At 36.9% G+C, this 26,023-nt stretch overlaps 3 protein-coding genes across 3 annotated transcripts; 1 reads left to right on the plus strand and 2 right to left on the minus strand.

Annotated features, from left to right (window-relative positions):
• Positions 1 to 1,202: 1,202 nt before the first annotated feature.
• On the minus strand, positions 1,203 to 7,590 carry LOC109419329 (protein FAM177A1). Its single transcript, XM_029878834.2, has 2 exons — positions 7,177 to 7,590; positions 1,203 to 1,811 (listed from the first exon to the last, which is right to left on the minus strand). Exons 1-2 carry the CDS (start codon positions 7,378 to 7,380, stop codon positions 1,437 to 1,439), a joined length of 579 nt encoding a protein of 192 aa, XP_029734694.1. The 5' UTR covers positions 7,381 to 7,590; the 3' UTR covers positions 1,203 to 1,436.
• Positions 7,591 to 7,950: 360 nt separating this feature from the next.
• On the minus strand, positions 7,951 to 8,475 carry LOC115269975 (uncharacterized). Its single transcript, XM_029878837.2, has one exon. It carries the CDS (start codon positions 8,353 to 8,355, stop codon positions 8,044 to 8,046), a length of 312 nt encoding a protein of 103 aa, XP_029734697.1. The 5' UTR covers positions 8,356 to 8,475; the 3' UTR covers positions 7,951 to 8,043.
• A 15,097-nt stretch (positions 8,476 to 23,572) lies between these two features.
• LOC109408469 (ribokinase) lies at positions 23,573 to 26,019 on the plus strand. Its single transcript, XM_019681806.3, has 4 exons — positions 23,573 to 23,834; positions 23,903 to 24,448; positions 24,506 to 24,659; positions 25,742 to 26,019. Exons 1-4 carry the CDS (start codon positions 23,779 to 23,781, stop codon positions 25,952 to 25,954), a joined length of 969 nt encoding a protein of 322 aa, XP_019537351.3. The 5' UTR covers positions 23,573 to 23,778; the 3' UTR covers positions 25,955 to 26,019.
• The last annotated feature ends 4 nt before the right edge of the window (positions 26,020 to 26,023 follow it).

Consider the following 26,023-nt stretch of genomic DNA (forward strand, 5'->3'; position numbering starts at 1 on the left):
TCGAAAGCACTTCTGATTTGATGATGATACCCGATTTTAACTCAATACCATCAAAATATGCAAATGTTACAATTATGCAGTTATGAGCAGTGCACGTATGGTGCAAAATTCACAAAACTTTTCAAATCTTCATATATTGTACCTTACGATTTTTGGTAATTTTTAGGTTCGAAAACGGTTCGTGTCGTCACGTGTCGCCGCAATTTCGAATAGTACATCTTAAACATCATGCTTAGGGCTGCATAAAAACGTTTAAATATTTTGCAGAAATTTGCAGTTTTTCAAATTAGAGCTATTTAAAAAAGTCATGTTTTTTCATATATTTTATGTAATTTTTCCATTTGTGACTGAAATCAAATTTATCTTCCCACATTTTTCACACGTTTTAAACAAACTTGATTGGACTTGATCGAAAGTTCATCATTTGATTAAATTCAAATTGATTTTCTAACAAAACACGCAAAAAATGTGGGGTTTACTCTTGGGTTTACTGATTTTTGCCATTTTCAAAATTATTGAGGTTACGTAATTTTTGAATACCTCTTTTTAAACACTAAAAATCCGATACAACATATCTAGACAACCTATAACTTCGATTAAACACATAAAAAGAGTTTTGGCCGAACTTTATCTTTTTTCGACCATTGTGTAATGCCTCAAGCAGTCCTCAATACCAAACCAATAACTCGTTGAGGTATTTTATCAATAACTACAAAATACCAAAATAAGTCATTTTCAATATCTGGGTAACCGACCAATATCATGTTCTGTTATAATACCTGACATTGGAATGCTGCAGTCATGTGTCAGTTATTCGTTCCTGCTCTGGTAACGACAGAAATTTGGGAGCGAAAGTGGAGGATGGTCGTCCACACTCTACGGGAACGATGGATCTGCAAGCAAGCGTTAGGAACCCAGCAGGATATCGCAGCAGAGACAGATCCAGAGGCGCATGGCGGCGCAGCCTCAACAAGGAAAAAAAAAGAAGTCGACCGAAATTTGACCTGACCACAGGTCAAGGCGATGGCGGGAATCGCCCAGGATGAAGATCTTTCAATTCGGCCATCTGCACCACCGTGGGTGCTCAGGACTGAAAATAAGTAAGTAAGGTATGACTGCAGCCATAGGTTATCCCTGCACTGATGATAAGTGAACAATTATGATATAATGAATGAGTGAATCAATGAATTAATAAATATTATACAGTATAGTCAATAAAACTTTATTTATTATACTCATATCAAAGATAATATACAATATTTCATCAGAAATGCAAACCTACCTCTGCATATTAGCAAATTGCACTGTCCATCTTATTTGGTTGTCAATAAATATACAATCTTTATATTCCGCTTACTTAACTAAATGATTACAACTGACTTAAATGTGTGCTCATTTGGTGTCCTAACTTAGATTCACATTGCACAGTGTTTAAATTAATATTTTTCAATCTCATTGCTCACAGCAATTCTCGTTCCTGCTGCAGGAGCACTCTTGACAACATTGGTTGGCGTCGTGGTCGTCTTTGAGATTGCAGGAGTAACAGCAGTCGGCCGACTTTCGTCCGATGGCTCGCCAACTGCAGTGGTTCCGTTTGGTCGATTTTGTTCCACGAAGTTTTTGATCGCCTGATCTTCGGCATTTTGCTCCGCCTGCATCCGTTTGAATTCTTCAATTTCGAAACTGTACTTGGGTGTGGTGATACCGAGGAACGATGCAAGTCCTTCGCCAACGTAATCGCAACCAGCCAGGACCGAACTGCCCAGTTTGCACGTCTTGTGCAGCATCCAATCGCCCCAGTTCATTTTGGACTGTTGGAATAGAAAATTTGTGAGTAAGAATGATGGATGCTATTTACTAGGTGAACATGGACGCGTAAAAATTCTTCACGCTTGCACGACGTCAACATTTTTATGTTTTTTGTATATAAAGTAGTAGTTTTAGATGGATGTACGAGAGTCCGACTGTTGTTCTAGGTTAGGGAATTCGGCCAATCAGTCCTTTTTTCTCTAGAACAAAAACGGTTTTCGATTCGTCCCTACGCACAGTGGTGGGGCTCCATACAAATGTCGGACAAAACCTAAAGCTTTCTCCAAATGCGTTGAAATTTACATGTCTAGACAATTTGGGTGTGCTGAATCTATTTCTGGCATCAAAATTTACATAACTTGCATTATTTTTGTATAAAATTATGTTTAAAGTATTGAAATAACCTTATTTTTAATAAAAATAATGAAAGCTCATAATAAATAAGTTGGCATCAGGTTTATTTGTTTTGGAATATAGTTTTAGTGCTCTACGTTGCAAAAAAAAGATTGGATAATATGTTAATCTACATAGTTTTTTTTGATGAAGCATGTAGAATTGTATAAAAATGCGAGTTAACAAGGCAAAATTGCATCACAGAGAGTTACATTCTATTCATCATGTCCGCTTGTCACACAGCGAAAATAACAATGACGATACCTTATACCACATCTATGTAGAACAGAAGTCGACAATACAAGCTCACAGCACAGACAAACAGACATCTCATGCTACTCACTTCCCATTGATCCTCTTATTAACAGTTAGTTCAAATAATCGGTAGTTCGTAAATCGTACGCTCATGGCTCTAGCATCATTTTGGCTCCTGTTTGACGTTTGGTCACTATCGCCACCTGGTTATGTGATTGCAAAACATTGGCATTGATTGGTGGTTTGATTGGCATTGAGCGATTATCACAGACAAACAGACGTAACACTCTGATAATTCCCATCGTACTTCGATTTAACGATCTTTTTCAAAATTTGATAGTTGGCCAACTACCCACCTGTGGCGCTCACATCGTTTTAGTTTGAGTTTGACGTTTGCTCACTACCGCCACCTAGTTGATGGTCGGCCAAACTTAGTCATTTTAGCATTGGGCGAATATGTTTCCGTGACTATGATTTGAATCAATAAATGTTCGAAGTGTTACGTCTGTTTGTCTGTGCGATTATGTTCTCGTGACCACAATTCAAATGGTTCCTATTTGTTCGAAGTGATACGTCTGTACGTCTGTGCGTTGGCATCTGGTCACCATTTCAGTGGGTTTTTTGAGTAAATCATTATTGAAATTAATGTCGCCGAATTTCCGAGAACGTATTTTAGCAAATGAAACCTTGAATGATTAGTTCATAAAATAATAAATATGCATATGTAAGGTACATTCGTTTTTGAATGTACAAGAAATCCGTTATTTCATTATACTTATTAAAAGGTAAACATAGAGCTACTTAGTCTAATATAATAGATAAAAATACAGTCTATCACAAAACCATTCAATAACCGCTCTGTTGTATTTGCTCAAAAATGCACTTGTTAAATACACAGATCGAAAAAAGAGTGTAAAAATCTGTGACATATGATACACATGATTGGAGTGTGGGCTATCACAGAAGTTTACATGACATATCATGTAAAAGTCATAAAATATCATGTAAACTTCCATTATATGTCATGTAATTCAGCATGACTCTGAGTATTTACATGACATATAACACAAATTTACATGATATATCATGTAAACCATCATAACACTAAGTTTACATGACTAAAACTAAGTTTACATGACGTGTAAATATCATTATTTTTATCTGTGTACAGTACCAACGTAATGCTATCTCAAAAGATCGAATGCCCCCTCCCCAGTACATTCTGCATAAATGATAACGCAACATAACAATATGCTTCCATGACTTTTATATTCTGTACAGGTATTTTAAGAGATATTTTATAAGTTTACGTTGGAAAACAAAATTCATAAATTTTGGACTGTTCCGCAACCATGCGTCTCCATTACAACTTTTTTTTCAAAAAAAGTAAATATTTCGTTCTTAGCGCAGTTTTGCGCAGACAGTGACGTAGGGTCTTGTACCATTTGGGCAGGTGTACCTATTTTGGGCACTTGCCGCTATAACTAAGTCAATTTGAAACCGATTGATTTGAAATTTTGTATAGAGTTAGGCACGTACAATATCTAACTCTGTACAAAAATTCAATTCAATCGGTTTGAAATTGACTTAGTTATAGCGGCAAGTACACAAAATAGGTACACCTGCCCAAATGGTACAAGACCCTATATCCCCAAAAACTAGACAAGATTTGGGGTTAGATGCAACACACCTGATCGTTCCGAACTGTTTCATTAAAAAGTACTAGATTAATGTAGCCTGAATTTATTATCAAAAAAATCAGTAACAGTTACATTTTTGGAATGGTCTTAAAATACAACAAATGTAAGCCAAGATTCAGATTAAATGTTGTAATGCTAAGGTTAAATGTATCCCAAAACAATAACAAAATTCATGGATTTCAATATCAGCTATATGTTACACATTGCGACATTGAAATTATGGTTTGAAATTATGATGATAAAAACATATTATTCAGTACATAATTTTTCAACTTTGAAAAATTTCCCTGGACTCAATTTTGATTCAATTGACTTGAAAATTTGGATTTTTCTTAGTTGAAGTATTTATAACAAAAGAAAAATATCAAAGCAATGAAATTTTGAGATGAAATTTTGAGGTTTTGTCCGGCCTGCGGCCACTGTGCTACCAGCGGCGTCATGGTCGCAATTTTTTCCGCAGTCAAGTTCGCAGATTGTGAACAATCCTCGGTACTCACTTTACGTAATTAATGTGTAGTCCCTTACTGTCAGAGCTGTCAGATCAGTGTAACACGTTAAATAAAATTTACACAAAAGGCAATTTACACGGAAAAAAATACACGGTTATGAATATTTATTGGGTATCGGGCTGGTCACCGAAAATTTGATCGTTTTCTTTGGTACATCGAGGTCTTGAAATTAGTCTATGGTGCTACGTTTCGGTAACGGTTGTTACCATCCTCAGGGGAACTAGGTGGGGGTGTTTATTTGTACATTAGTTTTTAACAATATTTAATGTTTTTACTTACAATCAGTGGAATCGTTCTTTGTTTGGAGGCTTTGCTAAGCATTTGTCTATGGGGTTTTTAATAGTTGTGCATGCGCTGGGTATGATGTTTCGATTAGTTTTCTGTGTTTTTTTTTTTAATTTGAGGTGTTAACTTACTACTTATTGCTATGTTTTTTCGGTAAAACTTTGTTTTTTAGCACTTTCAATATTGAACAGTTTTTGCACTATTTTGGTTTGGACTACTTTTATGGTTGTTGTACTGAGCTTTTATGGTTTTTTTTTTGTTTTAATCCATAAAATCTCAGTATAACAACAACAAAAGTACAGTCCAAACCAAAACAGTGCAAAAACTATCCAATATTAAAAATGCTAAAAAAACGAATTTTACCGAAAAAACATAGCAATAAGTAGTAAGTTAACATTTCAAATTAAAAAAAGCACAGGAAACTAATCGAAACATTTTCCCCAGCGCATGTACGACTATTTAATAACCTCATAGGCAAATGCTTGGCAAAGTCTCCAAACAAAGAACGATTCCACTGATTGTACGTAAAAACATTAAATATTGTTAACATTTCAAATTCAAATAACACAGAAAACTAATCGAAACATTATACCCAGCGCATATACAACTACCAAAAACCTCATAGACAAATGCTCAGCAGAGCATCCAAACAAAAAACGATTCCACTGATTTTAAGTAAAAGCATTAAATATTGTTAAAATCTAATGTACAAATAAACACCTCCACCTAGTTCCCCTGAGGATGGTAACAACCGTTACCGAAACGTAGGGAAGAATCGAAAACCGTTTTCGTTCTAGAGAACTGATAAACCGAATTTCCTAACCTAGAACGTAGTAGTTTTAGGTGAACTTCTTCCACCTGTCAAACTACCATTGCAAAACTGTTAAAGTCAGCATATTATTTCTAAGATGATACGAGTTTTTTGTGTAAACTCAGTTTCTCGGAAACAAATAGTTTATATGATTTTTTTTCACAAAAAATATACGTTAAATTAAATACTCCTATAAACTGAAGATATGGTTCTGCACTAATTTCAAATGAATGTCGACCATATCAATAGAAATTATGTTAACCTTAACTTGTTACAAACTCTGTTGGTGTGATCTGTTATAACAGTTATTGACGTAGTTGTGTGTTTCAAGTAATTTGTACAGACCACTACGCGTATATATTTTAGACATTTATGGCAAAATCAAATGGAAATGTCCAAAAACACCCTTTATTTCAAAATTTTTACACATATGTTCGTAGGTACAAACGTCTTTGCATTTACCTAAATCGACTATTCATGAACCGTTATAAATTATGTATGTAGCTATTGTTTCTGAGACCCTAATGTATCATTCTTATCATCATTTGAGTGATTTAACATTTCAACGTTCCATTTTAGAACACTATTTTACAACCATAACTAAAAATTTATTTTATGCAATTCAGTATCATAATTTATATTTTATCTAACTCATTTTGGTATCATAATGGCCAATATTTCCGAACTGGTCCATTATGCAACTGAAATAAGTTGCGTAATGAAAAATAGTTGTATAGTGTACATAATGCAACTCATTTGAGTTGCATTATGAAAAAAGGCATTCCATAAAATTTTGTATGGATAAAGAAGATAAAGATATTTGATCGCCATAATATTTAAGGTATTGGAAGAACATAATTTGTCAACATAACGATTTTAGTATCCAGTCAATCGGTGCTCTAAAAGATAAGCGTTTTGTATGAAAATCGGCCAATGCTTCCTTTTTCTGCTTACTACTGTATTTAAGTATACCAAAATATTCTCATGCCAAATGTCAGTTATTTTAACGCATTATTTGCAAGGTTGTGTTTGCGTTTTTATTTTAATGCGCTTGCAGCTTTTTTATTATGTACATATGTAATTATAACAATATCTGCTTTTTCTAAAATCATACACTAGTTTTAACTTATTACAACTAGAAATGTTTGATTTTCCAATAAGAAAAGATACACTGTAATAAAACAGGATTGGTTTCCCAAATACAATTCAGTAACATTCCAGACGCCATCTATATTCGAGCACAAAATACAAGATCCCTCTAGCGCGAACAAAGACAAACTGCATTCGCATAGAAAAATAAATAAACAACCTTGATGGTTGCTATGATTCATTACTTTCTTCGTCGTCGATGCAAAACTATGATTTCAGTCAATAATGAGAAAAATATGCGTACAGTAAATCTCATTTTTCTTACCTCATCGACATCCGTCACGGAAGCATCCTGGCCGCACCCGTCCACCTGGTCCTGCTCATCGTCGCTAAATTCCTCCAGTGTCCCATCGCTAAAGTGCAACACCCTTTTCGGTGCTCGCACCTGTACCTCTATGTCTTTTTCGTTCTGGATAAAATTAGCCGACGCGTCGACCTTATTTTTCAACGGTATATCCACTTTGGTCATCTTATGGACGCAAATTTTCACTTTTCAACGATAGAAAGTCCTGAAACGTACGATTAGAATATATTTTTGCGAAATAGTTTCAGCTCTACTAAAGTTGATTGACTAGACTCTCCAAGGACACAACGTACAATGTCCTGTGATGCCGTTTTTTTTTCGCACTGCGTTTTTGTTTTTGTTTGGAAACTATGGTGCAATGTTCTGAATGTTCTATAGCTGTTAATGCAATGTCAAGTACATGTCAAAAGTGACGTTTGACGCGTAGCGCATAGATTTTTTTTTCAAAAATGTATTGATAAAATGTACCTGAGGCAGCAAACCTTAAAAAAGGAATGCATTTTCAATAAATGTATGTACAGTCAACAATCAAAAATTTAGTTTTATCCATTGAAAATTTGGCTCATTAGTAGTAACAACCGGTCCCGTGGTTTTAGAATCGAAACGTCAAAATCAATAGTTATGGTAATAAATTTGAACCATGTTGTTGATTTGCAATTTTGTTTATGATACACATATTTTATATTATTGCAACACATTTCTTTCAATCAGGTTTAGAACAGATTACAAGTAATATTCATTTAACTTTCATTTTTTTATTTTCTATATACACACTGTAACTTTCTTTACAGTCCACCTTTCTTCACCTTCCATTACTTCCCCAAGGTTCTATTGCTTCGACGAAGGTTGCGGCAGTCGGAACTTCAGCATTTCGATCTCGGCCTCAAAGTAGCTGTTTTTGTCGTAGCAATAGTACTCCGGTACCTTGTAATCGCCATCTCGGGAGGCACCCGGACCGATTGGTCCCGTCTTGCTGTGAACACACTTGCTGCTCAGTCCAGGGACGTCACCACTTACTGGCTTCGGGGCAGCTGCTTGACTGGCCGCGGCTGATTTGCCACTCGTCGGGGGTTGACTGTAGGCTCGGGCAGCCACCAGGCGAACCAGGATGTCGTTTTTGAGCAGGATTTGACGAATCATTTTCTTTAGAGTATTGAAGGAATCTCGATCCGATAGCCTCCTACTAAAACGAAAATAATGCTGCGGTTATTCAATCACTGTGCGATTGAAGTGTCTGTCAGCTTCAACCAGATGTTGAGTGTTTTTGCTTCTGCGCTGCCTACATGAACGGCGTGAGCGTAGAAAGATTTTTTGCAATTGGCCCTTTCAAATAAATAAATTTGTTCCCAACACGATACTACATCTACATATTTACTGTAATAAACTATAGTATAGTATTATTAACTATACTACTACTATAGTAAAATTTATTCCAAACTTTATTAAGGGGTTATATACATGTATGTTGAGGTGCGTGAAAATAAGGAAAAGTTTGATTTTTTGTAAAAGTATTTAGACATATTTTCAAAAATTCTCCTTGTACGTCTTATGTAGTATGTACATGTTCAATGTGTAAAATCAGCTTGAGAACATGCAAAAATAGTACTAATAACCAAATAAACAAATAACAAACATTTAAACATGTTTTCTTTATGGAGGCTTTCCGTGACTACGATTAATAGAGTTAATAAACTGTAGAGGACGAATATCGCTGATCATAGGCGCCAACTTAGGGGGGGGGGGGGCGAGCATGGTTTCGCCAAACTACCCCCCCCCCCAATATTTGACGATTTTTCGATATCCCTATACAAAAAATCAGAAAAATCATGCTTTGCCCTTCCCCCCTTTGAGCGCTTGCACAGTGACGGCAGCATTATCTCCTTCTCTTTCTTTCCTTCGGCGTCGGTCCATAAAGCCGACCTTGCCCTAAAAAAAATGAGGGCAATGTTTACAAATCGTATGAGAATTTGATGAGGTTAGGTTTTTGCTGCAAGCCTCTATAATTTGACCAAGTTGGCGCGTCTGTCGCTGATGTTCCCTTTGTTTTCGTTCGCAAACATGTCAGGTATCTATCTGTCAAACTGCATACTTTTTCACTTTGACACTTATAGCCCGACTTATCTCCGCCAGCAAGAGATGTTTCGGCAGGGACACTAGCGACATTCGTCCTCTATAGTTTATTATTTTTATTATACGATTACAGTTCGTCGGCTCAGCTGAAAGCGCAAACCCAAACCAAAACCGTTACCGTCGTGTGGGGCTTCTTTTTACACTTTTTCATCCCTAGTAGAATAATATGATACAACGTGCTTAACAACCCTTTCGGGCTATCACCTAGATCATACACGAAATGATACAATCATTCACCCTATCAGCAGTATATAAATATGTAATACATTTTTTTAGGGATGATTTTTTTTTACTTTATGTCATTATAAATAGTAGGTAGTTGGATTCTTTGCGTGCAATATAAGAAATCTTTAAAGCATCATTTCGTATAAACACTGTTTCTCGAGAATGGCTTGACGGATCTTCGTGAATTTTTTTCGGTAGTTGCACAACCCCTAAAGCTCCGTGGTCAACCTTTTCCTTTTTTGATATCATGCATTTAGCCGAAATGGCGATCGAAAAACCTCGGATTTTTTTTATTTTTTTTTTAATTTCAAATCAATGCCCCTCCCCTCTCCCAGGAGGGGGAGGGTCAAAACTTCAGATTTATGAGTTTCTAGTCGGGAGCAATCAGAAAAGGTGAAATTTAGAGCTGGGCAGAACAAAAGTTGATTTTTTGTCGAACCGTGTAACAAAAAGGAACTCGGGGAACTATTAGGGGCTGTCCATAAACCACGTGGTCATGAGGGGGGGGGGGGTTCGGCCGATGACCATTTTGTATGGACAAATAAAAATTTTTGTATGGACTAATGACCACGGGGGGGGGGGGGGGTGTTGAAAAGTCCCAAAAAAATGACCACGTGGTTTATGGACAGCCCCTTACTTTCTTTCTTTGTTGAGTAAATACACAAAAATAGTATTCTATTATCTACTTCATCTTCTTCTCGATGTAACGCCCAAACCTCGACAAACCCCTACACGGAACCGCCAAACTACCCAAAATTGAGTTCTTTTGACGCAACCCCATAGTTCGGCCCAATAAGCCAAATTTGAGTAAATCGATTAAACTCACACTAGGTAAATTGCCTTCACCTCCAGCAAAAACATTTACTTAAGAGTAGGTAAATTCAACCAAAGACCCCCCCTCATTCAACCCAAATTTGAGTAAACCTGCATTTACCCAAAATTGGCTTATTGGGCTCAAGGACCCCCGTTTGGTAGATGCATCTCTGTTTGTTTTTGACAACATCGGTGAGGGAAAGAGGGAAAACAACCTAATTTTGGGTAACTAGTTTATTCGATATACTCAGCTTTGAGTAAAATCGACCCAAAAATTAGGTAGTTTGATTTCTCCGTGTACACGTAGAAACTGAAAAACTCAAAATTAGGTACTTTTAAACTCAATTTTGAGTTCTTTTTCATCTCCCTTTTCATGCGCTCTTTCTGTTGTTGTCAGAGAGTGAAGAGAGAAACAGCCCAACTTTTGCAGTTCCGTGCGTCAAGCCAACACTGAGTTTCTAGCACAGTACTCAAATTTGAGTGAATACAACCTAGTCAAAATTTCGGTTGGGTGGAAAAAACTTAAAATTAGGTATTTTTTTTACATGGAAGCAAGCGGGAACAACCCAACAAAAACATCGATTCCATCAACTCAAAATTGGCTTGACGCACGCAACCCCGAAGTTGGGTGGAAAGAACTCACTTTTGGGTAGTTTCGTCTCTCCGTGTAAGAGCGCGTGTATGTCAAGGGATGCCTTGTCACGCCCAAACTGCCCATGATCGCATAGTCGACGTAACAACTATTGACAATGTCAGCACTCACAAGCTAATATTCTATCACATGTGCATAATTGTGACCAGTTTTGTTCAATAGAGCACAACATCTAATCACTAGCTATATGTAAACGTGAAAAAATCTTAAACTTTTCATTGTGCATTGTTAAAACTTCAAAAGTGTGTTTCAAACTACAGTGGCGCTTACGTCAACTATGCGAATATGGGCAGCAAACCTGCGAATTTAATACTTCGGATACGAAAAATTCAGTATACTCGTAGTTCCGTATCAAAATTTGAGATCAATCCATAAAAGCAAACCATTGTTATAGTATCTCAAAGTTGGTCATTTTGTATGAATATCGGCGTTTGTCCGATCAATTAGGGTAGTGGAGGTTTTAATTTATTTTTCATATAATTTCTACAAAACCTTGGTAATTTTCCATTGGAACACGAAAAGCACAGACAAACAGACGTAACACTCTGATAATTCTCATCGTCCACCGATTTAACGGTCTTTTTCAAAATTTGATAGTTGGCCAACTGCCCAACCGTGGCGCTCGCATAGTTTTTGTTCGAGTTTGACGTTTGCTCACTACCGCCACCTAGTTGGTGGTCGGCCAAATTTAGTCCTTTTAGCATTGGGCGAATATGTTTCCGTGACTATGATTTGATTCGAAAAATGTTCGAAGTGTTACGTCTGTTTGTCTGTGCGAAAAGTATTCAACTAGGTAGTGAACTTCATTTTGTTTTGCAGTCAAGTATGGTGTTTAGTATCAAAACATAGAGGAAATGTTTTCACTTCCAATATACATAAAGCACCCGAATCAAAGGAGATGACATGCATATTTGTCATGTCATATTTGTCAATGTTTATTTACAAATGAACATTTAGAGCAAGTGAATGTAGTTGAAGCCTTGTTAGAACTTGATATAAACTATCTTCAAACTCGGTGAAGCGATAATATTTATCACAATGGAGATTATCACATGGGAATCTATTTTGGCCCACCTGTCAAATTTATATTTACATTTTTTGTGAAAACGTTTACGCCTAGGCCTCCCGTGACCTCGGTGGTTATACGCTAATTTATTATGTGGTAATAATGGGTTCGTTTTGCGTCCTAACAACTTTTTCCCGAGTTGAATGTTTCAGGAATAAAGGCCGGAACAAATCTCATTTTCTTCTTTTGTCACTTTGCTTGTTGACTTGTCAGTTGGGATGATAAATAATAAATCTGGAGCTCGATTTGAATAGGTCGTATGTACATTTGTCGATATAAAATTCCATCAGTTTATTTTAGTTATTGTAGCAATAGAGAAGATATTTTGGAGACTTTTAATGATGGAACGGATAGCCTGTTTTGTGATGATTCTACTGTATGTATCAACTTTGTTCAATTTCAACGGTTTATGCTATAATAAGCGAATCCAACTGATCGAATTTTTAATCGACAAAAGCACATACGACCTTTTCAAATCGAGCTCCAGAAATGTATTTGATGAAAAATCGTCACACTCAACGGATTTGTTAAGGAATTTTCTCGACAACTCTGATTTCACTATAAAATTTTCAAATTTCTTGAAATATTGAAGGGGGTTGACATAAGAGTAAATCGAAATTTTGTGTCAGCCTAACTGAAAATTCAGAAAAAAAAAAACGACTTCGTTTCAACTATTTTTCAATGAATGGCCTTTTGTTCTTGGTAGATCCATCATAGTAGATTCCAATTCTGTCCTTGAATCTCTTAACAAAGTGTGTTTTTACGAACTGGAACCAATGTCGTAAATTGGGACATAAATCTCCATATATACCAATAATCGCCTAAAAGTATGCAATGCCCTTGTAAATTCATGTAGTTTAATATGTTGTGTTCAAAATTTGTTTATAAAACATTTAAAAACAACCTATAAAAAGAGTACTACCATGAATAGCATGTAATCATATGTTGATGTACCGTTAAAAATATGTTTTGCTTACAAAGATATTTTTGATAGCTAAACCCACTGTGTTTTTCACTCAGTACTGCAAAAACTCATTTTTATGTGTAGAATTTTGTAATAAAACCTATATTTTGATATAGAATTTCAATCTAATCAGGGTATGAAAAACGGATCACGCCGAAAAACAAACGCTTTGTCCTAAGCGGTGCATGTTGGTAACAAAGGCGCTCCACAACAAACGTATGTCAGGCGATGAGAGCAATAAAACAAACATCGCTTGCCGTGCGTGTTTCGATAAACCGGCTTTTCTGCTGAAATTTTCGACCCACATCATCGAATTCATAAGCATTTGGACGAATTAAAACTCATGCAAACCACAGAGTCGAGTTTCAGTTGTAAAACAATGCGAAAATCACGAAGTGAATAGAACGAGACAAATATTCCTACCGTTTTTGTTGTGAACAAATTCGGAAGCGATTTTGTCATTATCTGCTAACGAAAAAACAAAGCGTTGTTGCCGTGCCTCCTTTGTTGCCTATTTTTCGCTTGCGGTGGCATATTCTGCGTACACTCAATCAAATATATTCCACAAGGCTTCTTTCATCCTGTTTTTACTACTAATATTTTAATCTATGATTATTATATAGGAATTAATGTGTTTTCAGGGCACTATAACAGTTACCCCAGAATAAAAATGTGACTCTAGCTCTAGCCATCAAATTGATCACTAAATCATCACTCTTCCATATAATTTTGAACCGTCGAGATAATTATCCACACGGAAAATCTAAACTACCTAATTTTTGGGTCGATTTTACTCAAAATTGAGTATATCGAATATACTCGTTACCCAAAATTATGTTGTTTTCACTCTCTGGCTCACCGATGTTGTCAAAAACAAACAGAGATGCATCTACCCAAAGGGGGTCCTTGACCCCTATAAGCCAATTTTGGGTAAATGTCGGTTTACTCAAAATTGAGTCGAATGAGGGGGGTCTTAGGTTGAATTTACCTACTTTTGAGTATATTTTTAGCTGGGGGTAAAGGCAATCTATCTAGCGTGAGTTTAATCGATTTACTCAAATTTTGGCTTATTGGGCCGAACTATGGAATTGCGTCAAAAGAACTCAATTTTGGGTAGTTTGGCGGTTCCGTGCATGGTTTAACGTTGAACGTGGTTGAACCATTCGTCATTGAAATCATCGTCATCATCAAATGTTTGGGAGCTGTTTTTTCGTTCAAATCAAACATTTTTGCAACGAAAATGGATTCACTGTATCCTACATTAGGAATACGTTTCATGACCGTTGTTTTGATTTACAGCGAAAAAACTGCTTTTCTGTTTCCGAAAAATAATGACGGATGCTTGAGCCTTAGGGGTGATACACAAATTATGTCACGCAAAAATCGACCTTTTTCGAACACCCCCCCCCCCTCCCCCCTTTGTCACACTTTTGTATGGGAACTCACAATTTTTGTATGGTTCGTCACGTTCTTCAAAACCCATCCCCCCCCACCCCCTAAAAGCGTGACGTAATTTGTGCACGGCCCCTTAAATACTAGTTTAATCAGACTGATTCAATGGCGCATCGGTGGAGCAGATGGAAAACGCACATGGACATGGACTTTCGATCAGGAACCCGGAGGACAACAGCTGGAATCTGGGTCATACAGCAAAAAAGTAACTTCAGTGAAGCAAAAAATATGAGAAAAGAACAGGAGATAACAAAATATTTTTTTTTTCTTTTTTCTTCGTCTCGCTTTTGACAACTACCGCTCCAGAGACCTGGTACGGAATTTTGAAGTTGGCCGTATATCCGGGGGCGACACATCTAAATCGTGCAATAGATGTCGACGAAGATACATCTACTTTTTTAGATCGGTGTGCAGCTGTGAGCTTTTTCTATCTAATTTTCGCTTCATCCACTTTCAAATCCTGTTGCATGCTGCTTTGAGATAGAAGGAGATGTGCGTGGATGGGATGTAGATGTGCGATGGGCAGTCTAGTACAGAAAGTGAAAAGAGTTTAATTGCCTTTGACAAACAAATCCGTTTTGGCTAATTTACATCTGCTTCGACCTTATCCACGTAATTAAGCCCAGTATCATATGGATTGAATATTTATTCAATCATTTATATACTTTTTGGTTGACCCAAGTTGTGTAATAATGAGAACAGCCACAAAAGACCGCGTTAATGTAAGCTGGTACAAAAATATATTTAAGCTCTTTTCACATTAGCTTGCTAGAACTCCGAATGTAAATAATCACTCGTTAAAAAAAAGTAAATCTGGCAGTAAACTTACCGGGCAAATTCACGTGCAATTTCTCCTGGAAAATTGTCCAACAATTCCTTCTGTTGCACGTGGACGCTCCAGCAAATAATGTCGGAAAAATATCCAGCAATTCCTTTTATGGAGTTTTTCAGTAGGTTCTTCCCGGGAGTCCTCCAGCAAGTCACTACGGTGAATCCACCAGCAGTTCCCTTCAGCCGGAGAGACCAGTTTTAATTCCGAGAAAGCTTAGGCCCATTTTTCTTATAGCTCTCCAGTAATTGCTTCCTGGAAACTGTACCAACGGCACCGATCTGAATTAGAAATTGTATCTAAGTTGAAACTGAATGAAAAGAAAGAAAGTAGCGGTGAATTGTACACAATCAGTAGCTTTCTGAATAAAAAATTATTCAGCTTCGTAAAATTTGACAAACGGGTTCATTCATAATCTTAGAGTGGGTCATCGTTTATATGGAAAAGTAAAAAATTCAATGGTATCCCATCAGATCAAAGCTTTTTTGATCCCATTTCAGGACCCAAATAAGTGTGCAAAATTTGGGCACGATCGGTTATGTCTACGTTTTGCGCATCGCGTTTGAAGTTTGTATGGGGTTTTACATGGGAAAACTCACTTTTTTGCATTTCTCTCATAACAAGCTCGAATTTGTCTAAAACCGTGTAACCGTTAAAGTGAAAACATAGCCTTGGGTGTCCTGAAAAACTTTGTCGAAGACCGCGAAGTGATCTGATGCTTATGAAAAAAGTTATAGCGTTGGCATTGCTTGGCGAAACAGCATGATTTTGTTGCTATTGTTATTCCTTTACATGTTAAAACATAAACACATGCATGCGGTTCGTTGGTTATAACTATTTTCACAAGCATCGGATCGCTTTGCGGTCTTCAACAAAGTTCTTCAGAACATCCTAGGCTATCATTTTACAGTATCGGTTAAAAAGTTTCAGACAAAAATTTTCAACTTATGGCTAAAATGCAAAAAAGTAAGTTTTTCCATACAAAATCCCATACAAATTTCAATTGCAATGCGCAAAGTGTAGACGCAACCGATCGTGCTCAAATTTTGCACAGATACTCAGGACCCGAAACGGAAACAAAAAAGCTTTGATCTGAGAAAACGCTTCCGATGACCCACACTAATATAGACCCTTAGGAACAAGAGGGGATCTGGCCGCCCAAGTCTACGGTCCATACACAGTTCAAAAATTTTGTATTAACAATAGTCTACGATGGGGAAGGTGTAGGTCTGGCATGACCAAAAATAAGTCTTACACTGAGGATACTGATCGTATGTTTTTCATAGTTTACATCTTATGAACTAGTTATTTTTATTTTTTTCATCATTTTATAGTTCTCGTATGCTTTTCATACATTAAAAAGCAAAATCCATAAGACTTATCGTATGAAAAATCTCATAAGAAGCTTCGTATGAAAATCATAAGATGTGTTATGAAACACCATTGCCAAAAAACAACAAAACCTTTTATTGGCTTCTAATCACTTCAAATTCCGAAGCGTCGATGGGCGTATGAGTAAAGCACGCCCTCGCCAACCTTGACGTTCCTGGTTCGATTCCAGGTTGCATTTTTTTAAAATTTGTGCAAAATATTTCACAAAAATATGTATGATAGTCATAAGACATACTTTCAGTTTTTATACGTTATCGGTATGATTTTCATACGTGAGTGTAATGTAATTTATACAGTAACAGTATGACAATAATAGTTGGCGCTTTGAATCCAAAATCATAGTTCGTAACTATGGTTTTCGCAAGAAATTCTTGTGGCAAAAAACCATAGTTGATTCGTATGATTTTCGGAGTTGCAGTATCCTCAGTGTAGTTTTTAGGCCACATTTGGCTTTCACGAATTTTAGTAATTTTTGCTCAACTCCTACAGCATTAGTGTCAAAGAAGGAAATAACCAAAAAACATTGGAGAATATGATGCCGTTTTGAAAAATCCAACTTATTACGTATATTAGGGTGTTCCAGAACGAAATCTATCAAAAAATCAACTTTTTAAGGTTTTTCTGATTACAAATGTGATAATTACACATGTTTCCTTCAATTTTATTGGTACACGTTGTTCGAAGAAGTTGTAGCAAACAAGTATAGCTTTCAATTTCAGTCAAAAGAATTAAGTTTTGACATGTTTTAGTGTAGTTATGATTTTTTGAAGTTAAAAAATAATCGAAAAACACAAAATTGATTTGATGCACCTCTTAATTTCAATGGATTTGGCTGAAATTTTGACCAGTTACTTCTTTCAGGATGCCAATCAAAATATGGGGGTGGACTTGAGAATCAGAGAACATTTTTGAAAAGCTGGACAGGCCTCTTGGGCATAGAGTATCTTCGTGCCTGCCACACGATATACACATGCAAAATGGTCATTGGCAGAGGAAGCTCTCAGTTAAAAACTGTGGAAGTGCTCATTGAACACTGAGCAGCAGCTGAGAAGCAGGCTTTGTCCCAGTGAGGATGTTACGCCAAGAAGAAGAAGAAGAAGAAGACATCTAACAAAGATCCACGATGAATGTTATTCTCCATGTATTTTTTTCTAAAAGTTCTTCAAATATTCTCAAACATCTTCGAAGACATCATTTTCAATTCAACAAACTGTTTTCGAGTTCAATTTAGTGAGGAAGGAAATTGGGTATTTTTCATGCGCCCTTTTAAAAACTGGAAAATGCTTATGTGTTGGTTGATGCAAAAGTAAAGCCGATGCAAATATTTAATTTGAAGGAGCGAAAAAAAAACATGACGGCGCATGACTCCATTTTCAATAGAAAACTTTTTTTCAATAGTTGAGAAATATGTTTTCAATAGTGGATATAATTTAAATTTTTTCAACAGTTCTTTTTTATTTATTTTTTGTTCCTTATTTATTTTTGTCCCCTCCCTCGTACCCGATAAGAGGTCTCGGACATAAAAGAAAAATAATATTTGTATCGGCCTAAGTGATTCACGAAATCCAACGCATGAACAAAATATCATTTAAATTGAAAATATGGATTAAAAGTAATTTTTTTTTTGTGTTTTGCCGGCAATGCTAGGGTTTTTGACCCCATTCTCAGCGGTACAGGTAAACAAAATTGCGCATACCTAAATTCTCAACTACCGTTTTCGTCCACTTCTTCCATCTGAATCAGATACCTTACTGCGAGAATTTGTTGCTAACAGTGATTGTTGTGAAAATTTTCTGCCGGAGTTGGTTTTGAATGAGTTGACTGCACTTAGTCCAGCGCCAATTCCCGGCACCCAAGGCCGAACTTCCAGCAAAATCAAATGGAAAATCACTTCGGCACCCATCTTTGTGCTGACGAAGTGCACTCGTCTGCGTGTAATAGTTGTTCAGAGCACTAGTGCGGCTTCAGGGTACACGTGTAGCTCATTACTCTGGGGACCCAGTTGAGCCAATTCTATATGGAGATTTCACCTATTTGAATTCCGTCCCGAATGGGATATACGGGAAAATGTGTATTTTCGGCAGTTTTGTTCTCTTTTGTTCTTTTTTTAAGCTGTTGAACTCAGAGTTGGCCTCAAATCCTTCCCAACCATGCGGAATTGTACGTCCAAGTTTCAGGAAATTTGGCCGACAAAAACCCCTCATGACGAAAAAAAACAAACCTGCCGATAGTACCCATCATCACCCTACATATAACTAACAATAATACGAGAATACTTCTGGAACTCGATTTGAATAGGTCGTATGTGCTTTTGTCGATATAATATTCGATCAGTTGGATTCGCTTCTTATAACGGAAACTGTTGAAATTTACCAAAATCAATACATATAACCGATTCCTTACAAAACAGGCTTTCCGTTTTATCATTAAAAGCCACCGAAATATCATACATATTTCTACTATTACTAAAATAAACTGATCGAATTTTATATCGATGAAAGTACATACGACCTATTCAAATCGAGCTCCAGACTTGATCCATCGAGGATACACACAAAAGTTCTCACGTCCGATTTATGTGAAATATCACGTAGCTCATCCTAATTCTTAAAACTTCCAAAGTTACGTGACTTTAGTAATTTTCACTCAATAACCACGTCGTATGCACCGCCCTGTTAGGTAATATGCACCTAATGTTCACGTCAACCGTTTTAATGCGTTTGTGTTAGTGTTTTTCGAGTTGGAAGTTTCCGCGAAACGAAAGTTACGTGACTTCCAGGTGTGAAAAAAACTATCCAATATGGCGTCGATAAGTAGGTTGGTACGAGAACTGCTTGCTAGAGTTTCCGTGAAAGTTGCTGTAACGTAAGTATTGCACAAAAATGTGATTGTTTAAAGAAAATGATAGTGATTAATTTTACGCAGTTGTGACTATTTCTATTATTAATAATTTCAGAGATGAAATAGGCGTTATGAGTCTCGTGACAGTAGCGGAGGTTCAAAGGAGGAGGTCAACGAGTGTTGGAAACGGTTAGAGTTCGAAGATTGTGCTTCAACATCCTTGGATTTATTTGCAAATATGGAACTCTCCACTCTTAAATGATCCCAAACGTATGAACATGTATTAATTATATATGTAAGTGTAAATTTATTAAGTACTCTAAAATAAAATACCCATAAAGATGTTTCTTTAGTTGTTACATATTAGTGCCAGCTTATAGCGTATTTAAGGAAGCAAAAGATTTCAAATCCCTATAAAATGCAATGATATAATCATCTGAAAAGTGTTTTTTTAGTACATGTTAGGTGTGCATATGTATTCGAAGGTCACCCATTTTTGGGACCATTCATAAACCACGTAGACTTTTTGGGGGGAGAAGGGAGTGTCTGATCAAAGTCTACGCTCCATACAAATTTCAAAACTTTTGCATGGACGAAAGTCTACTAGGGCGGAGGAAGTCTGAGATGGCCAAAATTTGACATGCCATCAAATAACCATAACAATAATTCGAAAGTTTGATGGCTTTAGCATTCATGCACACAACAGAAACACACACACACACGTTTGCTCCATAAGCAGATGGTCATGGGTTCGATCCCAGCCCGGCACTTTCGTCAGTTTCTCTTTCCCCCTGAGAGCAGCTGACACTGACCCTCTTCTGAGCCCATGGCTCAAATGGACCCGGATACATGGACATCGGCGAACGGCACCTCATAATGGATCCCCAATCGGACTGGAAAAAGGAACAACCAACAGCCACTCATCAACATCCTCGTGCTCATCATTCTACCATGATAGGGTAGAAAGTGAAAGAAGCGCAACGGCAACCAGTTCGATATAGTAGAATAAGAATAGAATACATTTAGGCGCTGTACAAAGCGTAAATGGTGTGAGTACAGCTTCCAATTGGAATCGCTGTCGTAGTGCCCCAAAGTATCTAAATACCAAGGTAAGAGATTCCCGCTAATATTCACGGATTAGTGAGAAAAGGAAAAAAGCAAAAAATAGTTATGAAGTTTGCGCTGATTTGTATGGGCACATCACTATTTAGCAAACTTTCTTAAGAAATTAAGCACTCCCATCTTAGAAGCTATTATTTAATTGCATCTGACTGGATTAAATGTGACCTCCATGCAATAAAACAGAAAATATCGCCATTTGAAAATCGGTAACAAATTTTTTTAATTGATTCTAAACATATTTTTTCAGCATTTAGAAACATCCAAACTAACAAAACTTCACAAACTTTGCTGAAATAATGACATTTTAGTGTAAAAACACCAACTTTTCATAACTAACGCAGATGTGTTGGTGAGTCTCATTTTTGACATTTACGGGAATCTCTTACCTTGGTACATATTTATATACTTTGGTAGTGCCCTAGTGAGCAAAAGAGCTGTAAATTAGGTTAAGTGATTGAAGAATTAAAAAAAAAACAGAAACACGCGTGTAATGAGCGAGTTGAGATTTGAATCGTGAAAAGAAATTTACGTATTCCGGTGGGAATCGAATCCACGACTCCTAATTTGCTAGACGGGCGCTTCGAAACAAAGAAATTCAGATCAGAAGGTATCTCCGAGGTTTTTCAAATTAAAGATTTTATGTAGGGGAACGGAACCCACCTTGATCATGCATGATAAAAAGTAGAACGGAAACAATCAGTGCTTAAATCGTCTATGTGTTTGAAATAGGATGCAGATAGAAGCATAGGCTGAAGAAGGGTACTCATACCCTACCTTTGGACAATACTGGTGCACATTCATGAACTGCAATACAACTTCTCACGAGATGCCTCATGAAGGCAATGATCAAGCCAATTACTGGGAGAACAATCTCTTCCCTGCTCATGACCGCATAGTCGACGTAACCACCATTGACAATGTTAGCATTGACAAGCTAACATCTATTGCATGTGCATATCCCAAGGAACAATCACTCATTTAACCAACATTGCAATGACTTTTTTATTCCACATTTAATTGAATAACAGTTTTACATTATTTCATCACAGCTTGTAATCAGGCGTTGTTCAAACAAAAGTGGAGAAGTTATTCAGCAATCTTTTCTGCAAGCGCAATAGAGGCTTTACAGTAGGAAGTAATCTGTGTTATATCAGCCTCATATTAAACTTGAATTCAGCTATAATAACCTGCTGCGAAAACAAAAACAAATTGAAGTACAAGGTGCACTTATAGTTCAATAATTTTTATTTGTCGCATCTTGGGATTTGAACTCGTGATCTCCCAATCACCCGTCGCATGGCTCACCGACTACGCCATCCTGGAATTGGCAAGATGCTCACTGAGAGTGATACATTTTCACAAAGCTGTGAAGGATCAATCACAGACAAACAGACGTAACACTTCGAACATTTTTCGAATCAAATCATAGTCACGGAAACATATTCGCCCAATGCTAAAGGACTAAGTTTGGCCGATCACCAACTAGGTGGCGGTAGTGAGCAAACGTCAAACTCGAACAAAAACTATGCGAGCGCCACGGTTGGGCAGTTGGCCAACTATCAAATTTTGAAAAAGATCGTTAAATCGGTGGACGATGAGAATTATCAGAGTGTTACGTCTGTTTGTCTGTGGATCAATCTTCAAATTTTTGAAAGGTAGTAAATATTTATTAAAAAAAGTAGTGAAGATGATTAAAACTTTGAAATTGCTACGAAAATTAGCAAATGTTTCGAATATTTCGCATTGGTGTGCAACAAACATCAATACATATTTTATAATGAGGAATGTTCCAGTACTGATCTATTATAATACCTTTGATCTGTTGTTCAATCGAAAAGTGATAAAGCGAACAAATAAATCATAAATCCGTTTATACAGCTTACTGTTAAACAATTATTGAACTTTCCCACAATAGCTGAAGTATTAAACATCAAAAGCATTTGTTCAACTTATGTAGACCACAATAATCAGCTTTCGGTAACTGTGGAACATAAGCTTTTGAACGCGTAGAAAAAAGTTCTTCTTCAGCTTATATTAAAGTTAGTAAGGGCAAATCGAACAAACAAAAACGGCTGACGTTTGTTAAGCTTATAATTAAGTTGCTGTTCACATACGTGCCAAATGATTTATTTTGGCTTATTTACTATGTAAATAGCATCATTTCAGCTTATTATTCAGCATTTGGTTTTGTTCAGCTGCGGATGTTATAAACCAGCAATTGTTCAACATACATGCTTATTTATGACTTTTAATTGTTCCTTGGGGTTCCATGTATAACTCTACAACATTAAAAAGGATATCACCCCCACAGATCACTCGATGGTCTTATTTCCCAACATTAAAGGAAAAAGAATTATGATGATTTATTTGTCTAAATCCGTGTTTTGTCAATAATTGGTCATTCTCATTTACACCGTCAGCATAAAGTAAACGACTTATCTTCGAGTCGTTCACCTCCATTTTGCTACCTCACCATCATCGAGTAATGATGATGAAGTCGCCATCATTGTCATCATTGCACTGCCGCCGTTGTCGTTCGGGATGATGATGGAACCTTCCCCTCATATATCGATATTCATCTAATTTTAGCTGACTTCTGTCGGAGATTGGGACTATATGGAAATCATGTTCCCGATTTGTTAGTATTTAGTATTGTTGTTGCATTATATATTTTCTATATCACAGATTGGAAACATGGTGGATGTGGCCAAAACCTTTGAAAGAAATGAAAATGTATTTAATGTCTTAAATCAATAAAATGTGCAGCATATTATTGTGTGCAAATTTATGCTACTAAGAGAGCGTCAAGTTCATGTGCTTGGAACAAAAATGCTAACCCTGATTGATGATGGTAAAATGTAGGCAGTAGAGTGAAGCACAAAGCAGCGCTACGCAAACCTCGCCGTCGAACTTTCCTTATCTGAACGAGTGCGACAGTGTTGTATACCTATATTACACTATCGCCGTACAGATGAAATTTTGCACGGTAATCCAGCAGTAGACGCCTTATCAAAAGTGCAAACATTTATTAGAAAAAGGTTTATTAGAAAAACTTGAATTCCATATTTTGTTCAAAGATGTCCGAAAAGTTTGACGTGGTTGTATTCGGCTCGTTAATCGTGGACTTCATAAGGTAAAGGAAGCGCAGATGTCGATATCAGGTATTGGCATCCTCTTAATTGAACTGCTTTTATTACACAGCTATGTTCCACGTCTGCCGAAGGTGGGTGAAACGCTGCATGGAACAAAATTTGCCACTGGTTTCGGTGGAAAAGGAGCGAACCAATGCGTAGCCGCGGCTCGTTTAGGCAGCCGGACGGCAATGATCGGCAAACTGGGGAACGATCCGTGGGGTAAAAATTACTTTAGCAACCTCCAGTCGGAGGGTGTCAACGTGGATCATGTTACCATTCTGGATGGCCAGAATACCGGAATTGCGCAGATCAATGTTGCCAATAATGGTGATAACCAAATAGTAATTGTCGTAGGAGCCAACAATTGTTTGCAGGCGGAAGATGTTCACGCCTGCTTGGATGTGCTTAGTGAAGCGAAGGTGTTGGTGTGTCAACTCGAAACACCCATCCAAGCAACCATTGAGGCGTTGAAGACCTTCAAAGGTACATCCATAATGAACGCCGCTCCAGGCCTGGAAAATGTTCCACCAGAACTGCTCAAATACTGCACTATATTTTGTGTAAATGAATCGGAAGCAGCACTCATAACTGACATGCCTGTCGATACCATTGCGTATGAAAACTGTATTCTATTTTAAATGACAAATACTGATTGACAATTGAATTTCAGTGAAGCAAAAGAGGCATTGTTCAAATTGCGGAACATGGGATGTAATACGATTATCATCACTCTCGGCGAAAAAGGATCGGTTTTTGCATTAAAAGATAGCACAAACATCGTCCACGTGAAACCATTCAAGGTCGCCAAGGTCGTGGATACAACGGTAATACGATAATGTAAAGTTATCAATCAACTTATAATATTTATCGGAATCATCCATGAATCGATCCATCATAGAAATCTAGTTTACGTAAACAAAACTATTGTTTTTAGTCGTCAATTCAAATTTTAGTTGAACAGCTCAAAAGATTAGATCAAGTAGGCTTAACGCAATCACGTTAATTTTACGTATTCTAGACAACCTACTATTATTAGGGGTACTCACTAAACAGATTAAATTGCTGCGTAAGCCATGATTTTCTGCTTATTGGAAATGTTTCATGATTTTGCGAATGAAATAATCAAAGATTGCCTTGGTGATCGCGACGTTTAATCGGTTTACGCTGTTATGTGAATCCCCATATTATATTTGTGATCTGAAATCTCTTGGTATAACTTGCCTAGATTTGGTGAAATCATTACCGAATAGGTACTCGACTATTGGATTTTCGGCATTTGCTTAGATAGACAATAAAATTCATATAATATGGTATGTACATTATTATGTACACAGATTTTCAAGACTACTAGGATGATTCCTTCAACGATATACAGTAAAACCTCCATGAGTCGATATTGAAGGGACCATCGAGTCATGGAAATATCGAGCAGTGGAACAGAAATCCTTTTGGAAGCATTTTGAAGGGACCATCATAGTAACCCAGAAAATATTTTTCAGTATGGAAAAATTTACCTCCATAAGTCGATATCGAGTCAAGGAACATCGACTCATGGAGGTTCGACTGTATTGAGTTTCATATCTATCTCTCCTAATCTTGATTTACATTCAACATCAAGCAATTTAAGTGTCCAGTGTAAGTTGTGGAAAATTGAAATTCGTGCATCACATTTTATTACACGTCAATCCATCTTGACGACACGTGCGCCACTTCTAAATTTCAAAAAGTTGCGTCAAACTCGCAGTATACAGTACATATATGCATTTTTCGAGTGATTTGATTCTGGAACAGCGCACAAAATCTAATTTTCAACAACTTTCGAAAACTAAATCGCAATCTAGTGTCCACCTAGCCAGTATAATAGTTACAACAGCATCTAACGATATTATTCTCCATCCACACACAGGGAGCCGGTGATGCATTTATAGGTGCGCTGGCACATTTCATAGCTACCAATCCGTCCACCGAGATGGTGCAGTGCATTGCGGCCGCAAACCGAGTTGCGGCCTTTTCGGTGCAGCAACCCGGCACGCAAACGAGCTTCCCGCGTATGGAAGAAACAGGGCTTCCCACAGGGACACTGTCATCATATGATTCCAACCATTGGGAATACATTTGAGTTATTAATTGTAACTTATACTTTTATTGATAAATGAATAAAGATTTTATATTGTTACACTTTTACACA

The sequence above is a fragment of the Aedes albopictus genome, chromosome 3 (genome assembly GCF_035046485.1).
Source record: "Aedes albopictus strain Foshan chromosome 3, AalbF5, whole genome shotgun sequence".
In the NCBI taxonomy this organism is placed as follows: domain Eukaryota; kingdom Metazoa; phylum Arthropoda; class Insecta; order Diptera; family Culicidae; genus Aedes; species Aedes albopictus.